Source organism: Ursus maritimus, unplaced genomic scaffold (genome assembly GCF_017311325.1).
Source record: "Ursus maritimus isolate PB19 unplaced genomic scaffold, ASM1731132v1 scaffold_12, whole genome shotgun sequence".
Classification (NCBI taxonomy): Eukaryota; Metazoa; Chordata; class Mammalia; order Carnivora; family Ursidae; genus Ursus; species Ursus maritimus.
In genome coordinates, this window is record NW_024423564.1 from 49,760,943 (window position 1) to 49,772,984 (window position 12,042).

General features: G+C 40.8%; 1 protein-coding gene across 1 annotated transcript in view; it reads right to left on the reverse strand.

Annotated features, from left to right (window-relative positions):
- The window catches only part of SGIP1 (SH3GL interacting endocytic adaptor 1), a 195,955-nt gene that overhangs the window by 110,359 nt on the left and 73,554 nt on the right, over positions 1-12,042 (reverse strand). Inside the window, exon 2 of the mRNA XM_040627185.1 lies at positions 3,748-3,811. Coding sequence (XP_040483119.1) covers positions 3,748-3,811 — 64 coding nt within the window. The remainder of the gene's footprint in view (positions 1-3,747; positions 3,812-12,042) is intronic.

Below are 12,042 nucleotides of genomic sequence, written 5' to 3' on the forward strand. Positions count from 1 at the left end.
TGGCACATCTTCCAGGCTCCAAGATGCGATTCCCCTTTCCCACTCACACCCCCTTCAAATTTAGCACGGTATTCCGTTTGGATAACAAAACACTTGGTGGGGGTACATCACTTTTCATAACCAGTTCTGTGTCCATGTGGATGCAGAAGTGAATCAGTGATACACGGGCTAGAAGCAGAGAGGACCTAGATATTAAAAGACCCATGGGAGTTGATGGAAATCTTAGGGTCTTTGAACCTGGCTATGGGAATTAGTTGGTTCAAAGAAATTTCACCTAAAATAGAAGGGTAGAAAGATAAAAGTTGATAAAAGTTATAATTCACTGAACAAATATTGAGTGCTTATAATGGGCCAGGCACTAGACTAGAATCAGGTGATAGAAATAATGAAGACATGCTCATCATAAAACGAATGAGACAGGGGAGTAAATCCAGTGGGTTACCATGGCCACAATAAGCCAGTGCTTGGATAGAAAGCACAGAGAAAAGGTACTGACCCACACTCATCAAAACCAGCTTTCCCTTTTCAGATCTATACACTGAAAAAAAAAATGAGCACTTCTTACTACGATAGTAAACCTGTGCTAAAGGAATTGGGAGAGAGGTGATTGTATCAGCTTTGAGGTAGGATATATCCAAAGGCACTGATCCTTGTGGGGATGTCTTTGTGGGCAGTAAGTTATAGATGTGGAGAAGACAAGGCTCTGGAGAAAGGCCTGGCTGCGGGATTGCCCACTATTGGTCCAGGTACAAGGGTGTACCAATAGGGGATCTAAATGAGAGGCCACTTGACCTCATGCATGTTGCAGCTATAAGGATGGCATTTCAAAAATTTTAATCAGAAACACTATAATTGTACATTGGGTCCTGTTCTGCCTTTGTCTTAATCATTGAAGGAATGGGGCTGCTGCTTGCTAGCCTGGAGGCGGTGAGCGTGGCAGTGAAGATCACTGGCCAGACTGCCTGGATTCCATCAACCTAGCTGCCTAACTGCATCACCTCGGGCAAGTCATTTTATCCCTTTGTGTCTCAGTTTCCTCATCTACTAAATAGCCATGAAATTGACATATACCCCATGAGCCCATTAGAGAATTCAATGAGTTAATAGGAGTGAAGAGCTTGGAAGAGTGCCTAGAATATAGTAAATACTCATGAAATGTTATCTAGAATAAAATTATTATACGATCTGACCTAGGATGGGGAGTAGAGTGATGTTGGCAGTCTCAGACTCTTGAACGTGCTTTTAATTCATTTCCTAACCCCCTCTTATGAAGTTTTAGATACATATTTAAATTTTTTTTTCTTTTTTAACAGCAGACCCCTCCTATTTACTGATTTATCTTTTAAAACTAATCATCTACCATGGGCCTTTTGTCTCTATTTTAAGAAGTGTCAGTTACCCCTTGCAACCACTGCCCCTTCTCTTTACTCTGGTACTGGTCTCATTATAATTTTGCCCATCTAGTCTTTTTCTTCTGGGTGATAAAGAACGGGCACTTGATTCTGGACTAGAATAGGGGCTCTGAGTCTTATTTTCCAGATAGTCTTCAGAGAGTTACTTAATCCCTTTTGGCACTGATTTCTCATCTCTAAAATTGAGATATTACTTCTGACCTTATTGAATCACTATGAGGATTAAAAAGGATATCAGTGCATAGAAAATACCCTGCACAGGGCCTGCCACTTAGCACTGGCTCTCTCCTTTCCTCTATCGGCCACTGTAACGCTGATCAAATCAGGAAGCTCTGGTCCTAAGCCCACTGTCTGTCTAAGGAGGTTCAATCAACTATAGCCGGAGCTGGCCACTAACTGTAGCACGTTGCTCGGCAACCCTCACGGAGTTGCGACAGTCTTGAAAACAGTTTGCATCAACAAGCGTTCGATGATTGCAGGCGAACAGAAGCATTGCCTAAAGCTGAAGGGACAGCAAATTGCCAGAACATTCCCAGCCTTTTGCAAGAATGATGTATGACCCAATTAGAGAGCAGGGGTTGGTGAAAAGCAAAGGTTTACACCAAACGGCCTGTCCTTTGGCCATGATTGCTGGTAGAACTAGCTGATGGCTAATTTGCTATCATGTAAGTAATCGGGGGCGCTCAAATGATAAGAAGTTAAGAAGAGATGGTTAGGATTCTACAGCACACATCTCGATAGAGTGCTTCAGAGAGATATGGGCTGTCTATCCAAAGCCATGAGGAATAAGTTCCTTATTGTCACACCTTTAGAAACGATGATGAAGAGGAATGCTTCAGCCCCTTGCAAATTAGCTCAGCCTGCCCCGGGAAGGGTGTTTGACTCCTTTTCCCTTCTGAGGTAGGTTCTTTTTTTTCCCCTTTTGAACTTTCTCCACACAGCAGAGACTATGTGTAGTCCGTTACAGACACGGTCTTCAAAGAAAAATGGTTTGGTGTTTGCTAATGACGTTCTCTTGAGCTGTGTCCAGTAGTGGCCCACATAAGACGTGGCACCTGGTAGGTGATGACAGATGTCACTGACAGATGAACTGGTACAGTGTAGGGCCCTTTAGGGGACTCAGATTCCATCTAGTGTAAATTGAGGCCCAGGGAAGGAAAATCAATCCCTAAGGCCGAGGAGCTATGGGCCGCCCTGGAACTGGAGTCCCACGCCTCTGCTTCTGGTGAAAGTACCATCACCGATTCTGGCTGGTTAATTTTCAGACAATGGCAATTTCTTAAGAACTACTGGAGATTATAAAATTCTCAGGACTACATTCCTAATTCAATCATTTGAAACATTTGCAAGACTAGGGCAAATGTAATTTCCATGAAATAATTATTTGTCAAAAGAAAAGCATAAAGTAAAGGCAAGATCAGGAGATTTTAACATGTGAGATCAGACAAAAAATATAGCTTCCTCCCCTTACAAAATTCTTTACACTGTCTGGTTTCAAAGCCTTCAAGGCTTCCAGGTTGCCCACTGCCTAAGGAAGGAAGCCCAGACACCTCAGCCTGGCCCTTAAAGCCCTTTCTACCTGGCCCTGATGTCCTTTCTAGCCTTGCCTCCCATTGCCACCCTTCCCCTAGCCATCAGGTAGACAAACTGTCCTAGCGATCTGGTCCTGAATACCTACTTGACGTTGCCACCTCTCTGCTTTGGCTGTTGCTCCCTTTGCGTGAGATGCCATGTCTTCATCTTCTCAAGTCCAAGCTCAAGGCTCCTCCCGCTCTGAGAGTTCACTGATCATCTGTCCAAACATGAGTTTACCCACCCTCAAATTTCCATGAAATTTCATTTTTAGTTGCTCATAAGGAACTGACCACATATTAATTCGTGTTAGTAAGAATCAGACCAGCATCCACTGCCATTTACTAAGCATTTCTAAGTACTAGGTACCAAACGAGGCATGTCAACTATGTGACCTCATTTTGTTATATGAAAGATATTTCTTTGGTAGGGTAGATGCTTTATCCCATGATTTATGAGTTCTTGGAGGACAAGGACACAGAGCTGTGTTAGAATCTTGTGCTAAAATTTATGCATGATAAAAATGTACAGAATGAAAAGCTAAAGGTGAGAAGTAAAGGTAGCCCTCTTCAGTTTCACCTGAGTCCACAGAACTGTTGATTTCCCCATTTTCTAACTTTCTTTCAGGGATTCTAGGCAAATAAGGGGTTTAATGGGCTCTTTATTCTGATGTGCTGCTGACCACACCAGATCTGCATTTCCACATGGCCTCATGCGGTCCCTCAGCTGCAGCTGAGCAGTTGGGCTCTCCCAAAGTACATACGTCGAATCAGTGTCCTTTTCTTTCTTCCGTATTCCAAAGGCCTTCCTTGTACGTTTTTTCAATCCTGTGGGAAAACAACACAGGGTCAAGGAAATCTATTTTCTATTTGAACGTTCCTAGCAACATTCAAGGGAACGATATTTTTAAAGTTGCAACACACCAGTTAAATTTGAACATTCAAAAAGCTACGAAAATTTCTTCATTTGTATGCATGTGTCTGTGTGGGTGCACGTGCATATGACTCATTATTATTTTCGACAGATGTTTATCGAAGACTCGGCACTGTAAGTTCTTAGCACTCTGAGCAACCTAAGGATATAAAGAATGGAAAGGAGATCGGGGCCAGATATAGAAAAGTTTCCCTCACAGGCTGTGAGCTTTTCTAGGACAAAGGCCAGGATCCCTTCTATATGTTCCCTACACCTATTACAGGTACCAGATAATATTTGTGGATTTAAAATGCCTCCCAGGAAGCATCATTCAAGCAGTATTGGGGTAACAAGGCTCCTTTCTTCCATCTTGGACAAACCAAACCCATTCTTGGTTCTTCCATTCCTATCCTACCGAGGCTCTATCTGGGATTCCTATCTCCTGCGTGTTCCATAGGTACATATATGGCTCATGTTTCTTAGTATTATTCAGATATACTAAATGCCTATATATTTTAAAACCTTAGACTTATTGGGGCATGTGGGTGGCTCAGTTGGTTAAGTGTCTAACTCCTGATTTCAGCTCAGGTTATGATCTCAGGGCTGTGAGACGAGCCCTCCATCGAGCCCCACACTGAGTCCTGCACTGGGCTCCACGCTCAGCAGAGAGTCTGCTTGAGATTCTCTCTGTCCCTCTGTCCCTCCCCCTGCTTGTGCAAGAGCACTCTCTCTCTTAAATAAATAAATTAATTAATTTTTTAAAAAAACCCTTAGACTTGTTACTGGTGGTTTAGAAAGTCTTTTTTAGCACATTGGAGCTGGAAAAGTCCCTGAATTTCAGGATTTGTTTGGCACTAACAGGTGGAACAAAGGGAAAAACATTGACACAATCAGAGACTTGATGACACCTTCTTCCAAAACATGTGAGTCAGCCCCAAACCGCTCAGATTATCTGAGTCATTCATTATCTCGCTCTTAGGATTCTACTCATATATAATCCCCAAAATGCCTCTGTTCAGTCTAATTTTGCATTTTAATAGTCATTCCGTTTAAGATGCCTAGGTCTTTAAAATGTCAATATTTGTTTAAAAAAATCTCTTCCCACATTAAGCTAAGCTCTTCTTCATTATTCTTCACACGACTTTATAGGAAAAGTTATTGACATTTAAAACTACCCACCCATAATATCTAAAAACACCTTCCTCTCATTCATTTTCAATTTGAATTGTTAAAAACTTTCTTCCTTCTTACCTCTAATTGTCTTATCCCTTTATAGAAACAAAATATCTTAGTGACAATTATCATTTTCTTCTCATAATTTGCTTTGGGTTCAGGTTTCTTAATTGACTTCTCCATGCTTCTAATTCAGGTTTGGGGTTACAAGGAATGCTATATTTCACCAATCACTGATTTTTATGGGACTATAAAACAAATGCTCTTATTATCTTATGTTTTCAAGTCATTTAATTTTCTGTAATTTGACCATGAGATAAGAGACAGCATGCTCTACCAAACAGATCAGAAAATACACATAAATTCCAGTAATTCTTATATTAAATTAGTAGCAGAACAGGCAACAGTAGTTTTCCATAAGCTCTGTCCTGTTTTTGACCACCAAATTTGGACAACAGCCAATATTAACTAGGTCATGAACATCAATGAACTGTCCATTTTCCAGTGAAAAGTGCACTGGATCAGGATTCAGGAGACAGAGTCCATTTCCAGCATCATTTTTAAAAAAGATGTTATTTATTTATTTTAGAGACGGGGTGGGAGAAGGGCAGAGGGGAGGGGACAAGCAGACTCCACACTGAATGTGGAGCCCAACATGGGGTTTGACCTCACAACCCTGAGATCATAACCTGAGCTGAAACCAAGAGTCAGAAGCTTACCCGACTGAGCCACCCAGGTACCCCCAGCATCATTTTTAAGTGCACAGCTTAATACAAGTTTTATCTCTTTCTGTTTCAATCTCTCAATCTATAACAAAAGAGTCAATAATAAGGGATGAAAGACTTTGCACACATTCACAAAATGCTATGCCAATCTGTAATTTTAGTTTCACAGGAAGTTCTATTTTCTGTACCTAGAATACATTCCTATATATGGAAGATACATAGGAATAAACAAAAGACGTGACTTTCCAGAAAACCAGAACTAATCAAGTGTCAAAAGAAAATGTTGGAAACACTTTTCCCCCTCGAGAAGTGGAGAGATTTGAGAAACTTAGAAAATTACGAAGATAACTCTGAAGGACTAAAGCAAACAAAGTGATGAGATGTAGAAGTTATTCATATCTTAACATCTCCCTAAGAAGATCCAGGAAGAAACAATCATACCAACTGCGTTAAAAGTGAATGTACAGGTGTGGTCATGACTTTTGAGGGTTCATTAAAAAATATTCGAAGACATTTTTTGAAAGAGAGTAATAATAGTTAAAGATCTTGTAAGAATAACAAGTTTAAGACATTATGTCTGGTAATCTAATAAGCTTCAAAAATACTATAGCCAATGATTTTCCACTTCTGATTCCAGAACTTCATAAAAATTTTAAAGTCAATTCCTACAGTAGAACTGTTTTCAGGCTGGGTCCTGAATATTTGTCAACTATTCTTTACCAAAAATAGGAGGGAAAAATCACTTGGTTTTGAGAAATGAAGTAACTATTCCCTTGTCAATATCAAAGCACAGAGATAGTAAGAGAAAGAATCTTGTCGTCTTGATGACCTTGGGCTAGAACGGTGCTCTTCCACGTTGTAGAAATGAGAACACCCTCCTGCGTGCATCCAGAGCTGCAGTCCTGGGTCAGCCACAGATGAAGTCTGGCCTGGGCCTCCAGCTCCTCTCCACCTAATTGAGATTTCTTTTAGTTTCCTTTGGTATTATGAGAGGGGCTAGTCATGTCTGGGAACAACAACAAAATTAAAGAGACTGATTTTTTTAAGAGGGTGGGAAGCTCATTTCGAAATAGGCAGTCCTGGATAGGATGTTACCACATAATAGAATGAAGCAACGGGCACAGAAATTGACACCAGGGGTAGAACAGACACAAAATGCAGACTAAGGAGAGTTTCATCACCGCCATATTATTAGCGCCCATGACTGAGGTCCTAGCTATGGGCCAAGCACCAGTTGCTTCGCACCTGTTGTCTCATTTTTGTGAAAAAGTAGGAGGTGTTTTCTTCTCAAATGATGATGAGCCTGAGGGTTGCGTAGGTTAGGTGTTCTTATCGCCATCTCCAGGGAGGAAATTGGAGGCTCCTTTACCTCTACTGATCCCCAAATTTTGAAATTCCATAGGACTTTGTCCTAGGTTCCTCTACACCCTCTCCCTGGGCTAATTTCATGCACTCACATGGTTGCACTTGCCATCTGTATATAAATGAACCCTGAACCTATAGGTCAGGCCCAGGACTATCTCATGAGTTTCTGAATATATAGTATTTCTGCACATACTCAGGCTTCTGTAAATAGATGTCAGATTTCTTCGAAAGCCTTTAGGCTCCACTTATATATATGCAATTAAACCTGTAATGGAATGCCTGATCATTTAGTTTACAATCATTTTCTGAATAAGATTCCCCTTAAGATGAGATGGTTCTCATGGTGACAGATGGTAACTGCACTTACTGTGGTAAACACTGCATAATATATGGAATTGTCAAATCACTATGTTGACATACATAACATAGTATGTCAACTGCACTTGAATTAAAAAAAATTTTTTTAATGAAATCATTCTCCAGCAACAGATAAATGGACAGATAAAATGTGGTTTACCCATATGTAAAATATATTTCTTATGACAGGTCCAGAAAGTTTGAAAGTCTTTTTTTTTAACTTAAAAAAAATCCTTTAAATTTAAAACACAAATTGTGTTTACTAGCGCTTTTCTCTGAAACTTCCCTGAGATAACTTAAAAAAAAAAAATCAAGATACCTTCGAACTTCCTGGTTTTATGAGTATACAACTCTGCAGATAAAAAAGAAATAGTACAGAAGAAAAAAATTATCTTTATCCATTTTCTTTTCTCCTGAGTACAACTGTTCTATAGGAATTCATTAAACAAGTACTCAATTCTGAATTTGAGCCTTAAATGCTACAAAAACAAAACGACTCTATATTAATTTTATACTTTAATTTTAGGTCAAACATCAAAATCTGATACTCAAAAGAACCTACAGGGTTTTGACTTGGTTGATTTTATGTCTTCTGTTTTTTTTTTTTTTTTAAATTCCACTTGAAATATTTTTCTCCCTAAAAATGAAGACTGGTCCTATAGATGGACACGTTGAGGTAACAGTCCAGGAACTGAGTCCAGAAAAGGAGACATCAAGGTGTGAAAGTCCTCTAGGCAGGAGCTGAGGACCAGCCACACGGAACACACTGCTGGCCTTAACCAGAGATGCTGTCCTGGCACATGGGAGTGTAAGTGGAGGGTCCTGCCACTGACCCCCTCCTTTCTGTTCTTGTGCAGAACTCCTGCCATTCCACTGCCAGCTGGTAGGACAACACCGAGGAGAGGCCGAACGTAGAATGGTCACTGTCCTATCATCAGCACACTGACAGCTACTGGTTTATCACTGAGCTAACGTAAATGCGCTGAGATGGGCAGACATCTGGGGTGGGTGCAGTAGGGAGGAGAGGAGCCAAGGACAAAGCCGGGTTCTAATGCTGGGGGAGAGTGGGCCTGCTGGGGTGAGGGGTGCAAAGTCTGTGTATTTGATTGTTGGGAGAGAGCGCTCCTTTGAAGGCATTACTTTCCTGATTACCTTCTTTACTCATCTCACATCCTTGCTTACCCTGCTTTCACTGATAAATCTTCATTGCATTAAAACACTCATATAAACATATTATCTATGAAATTATTGAAAAGGTGCTATTTTTGGAGATCATCTTCCTGGGGTGTACTTGGTTCCTCCACTTCCTGCCTCTCCCAAGACAGTGCTTCGGAGCAGAGCTTGGACAAGGCAAGGCCGGGGCGCAAAACTGGCTCTAGAGTGACCTATCGATCCGGAAGAAGAAGGAGCATGAAGAGGAGTGGTGGCAATGACAGCTATTTCGGGCCAGTATGTAAAACACAGCTCAGAATCATTCCCTCAAGTATCTCCCCAGGAGCCTGAAGATGCCGCCTCCCAGACACACCAGGAGGAGACACAGTGGAAAGGATCAGAATGCATGGAATCTGGAATCCAAAGATATGGGATCAAATCCCACTTTCACTTATTGGTGGCTGTCATTTGCAGCAAAACTTACAGAGAATCTAAGACACACTGTGTTACTTTTAGTGCAAGACTTACGTCGTCACAGGGCAGGAGGCTTGGAGGGATACTCCCAGTTTCCCCCTCTGTAATCACTAACAGTGAGGGGAAGCTAGCCCTTGTTCACGGCGTACCTCGTGTGTGCTTAGCACTTTACACAGACTAACCCTTTCAACAAGCCCTGAAGGTATTACCAACCCCCTATTTTATGGATGAAGAAACAGACTCGATGCGATTAAGTTCCTCTTCCAGCATCACTAAACAAACAAGTGATAAGACCAAGATTTGAGCCAGGCGTGTGTGACTCCAAAGCCAAGCGACTTCTCACAGGGTGGTCATGATGATTCTTTTTTTTTTTTTTTTTTAAGATTTTATTTATTCATTTGACAGAGAGAGAGACAGCCAGCGAGAGAGGGAACACAAGCAGGGGGAGTGGGAGAGGAAGAAGCAGGCTCATAGCGGAGGAGCCTGATGTGGGGCTCGATCCCATAACGCCGGGATCATGCCCTGAGCCAAAGGCAGACGCTTAACCACTGTGCCACCCAGGCGCCCCCGGTCATGATGATTCTTGTAGTCAGTACCCACAGCAATGCCTGGGACGTGCTGAACACACCTCCAGTACGCGTTCAACAATTTGAAAAGCCGCTCAAAGTTTGTATAATAATGAAAACAAAAACTAAGGACTTTTCCTGAGGTTTGCAATACACATTCCACTGATGTTCAGTTTTCTGACATTCACTTGTGTATACAGAAGTATTAGGGAAGGAGAAGGAGCTCCAGACGACACAGGATGGACCTATCTGAATAGAGACTCGGGGTGAGGGGTATGCTGCGATCTCACCCCATTTTTAGGTGAAGAATGTGTATAATGGCACATCAAGAGGCTCAATTTAGCTCAAAATGAGTATCATAAATAAAAATGAATAGATGTAATTTATTAAGTACTTAATGGTTTAGGAAATATGTCCGGAAGTTCTTTATCTGAGCGCAATACAACCTTATGAGGTGGGAGCTATTATTGTATTGATTCTCTACCCGGGGGCAGGAGGAGTAACTGGTATTACTGACAGACCACATTTCAGAGTTCCTTCTGCCTGACTCCAGAATCCACGCTCTTCCTGTCTTGGGAATATCTTTTGTGCCATTTGTCACAATTCATTTTGTTCTCTTATTAAAAAACCAACCAAACAAAAAGCAACTCGATTTTTTAAAATTGAGAGACATTTTTAGGAAATTGGGATGTACATTTCTTAAACATAAAGACTGTATTTTACATGTTTAAATCTTTGTATGTTGCCCAGTGAACATAAGGAGACCCAATAGAAGTTTGCTAAATGGATTATTTCTGAAATAAATGTGAATTTTCAGCTCGAGCCTTCATCAGCTTGGAGGGTTACTCAAAGGTGACTCATATGTAATGGAATTATTTATTTTCTGCAGAAACCCAGGCCAAGCATTTGGTCTCAGTAATAAAAAACAGGCAAATTTAATTGCCCTGGGCATAATGCCCCATACTGACAGCAACTCTAGACTGGCAATATCTATTCATTACGATGCCACTGTATTGCTGTCAGGAAAGATTAAGATGCTTTGCACATCAGCTCTTCCTCTAAGTTTTAAATATAGGTACTAAAATCCAATTCAGATTCTTTGTCATAGGGTCTTACAGAGCAATGTTAAGACCAGTTAAGATGGAGGTCAGCCCTTCCCGTGTTTATGATTTTCAGTACCTAGACTACTGCCTAAGATATGGGAACTCCTTAACAAAAGCGAGTACCAGGAAACATGAAAAGTCGAGTTCAGTGTCTAACAGTACCTGGTACGTGGTAGTCACTCAGCAAATGTTTGCTGGTTGCTCTACGTATTTGCAGTTCTAACCAAAATTGTCCCAAATTGATGGGCATGTGCCTTTTGGTCTGAATGCTCTACCTTCGTTCTAGTGAGACCCAGGTGTTCTTTGTACTTAAAAAGCACAAAGATGGTACCCCACCCTTGTGAGCTGAGCCTACTGGCAGAAATGTGCATCCTGATAATACACTCCGTTAGTACTGGATTGCAAAAGGTCTGAGATGGACGGCGCCTTGAAATTCAGGTTTGATAAGTGAGAGTTCAGGTCAATGGCACTAAAATGGAGATTGCTAGAAGGCAATTAAGAATTTCAAAGGAGCTAAAAACAGTGATGACTTTTTTTTTTAAAGAAACATTTGACCTTTTGGTGACATGGAAGAAAATGTTAAAGAGCAGATGGTCATGGAAAAGATTTGCCACAAAAGGACGTAGTGTTTGCTATGCTATTATTAATGGAATGAAGGAGCTGACTAGAATTATAAAGAATTTCATGCAGGTGAACAGCCTCCATTAAGATTTAAGTAGCAAGATCCATGGGAAGCAGATGTAGTTATAATGAAAAGTAGGAGGTTTGAGCTCTGAAAGACTTGGGTTCAAACATCTTCTCTACCTCCTGGGGCAAGTAACTTCACCTCTCTGAGTTTCACTTTTCTCATCTATGTATCATAAAAGCTTTTTGTAAAGTTTAAATGGGAGTAAAAGTTTTATATAACACCTAAAATATATTGTGCACAACTTTATACAGATTTCTCTTGCCTTTCTTAGTTTTGATTGTTACAAACAACTAGAAATCAGCCATTTTAACTGATTACATAAGAGCAACTAAATGCCTGCTTTGTAGATCTATTCTTTTAGAAATAAAAATACATAAAAAATAATCAAATTTTCAAAATCTTGAGCTTGCTTTGGTTACAGTTTTTTTTTTTTTAGATTTGTTTATTTATTTTTAGAGAGAGACAGAGCCCGTGGGCACGTGTGGGTGCCAGCAGGGGGTGGGGCAGAGGAAGAGGGACAGAACCTTCGAGCAGACTCCCCAA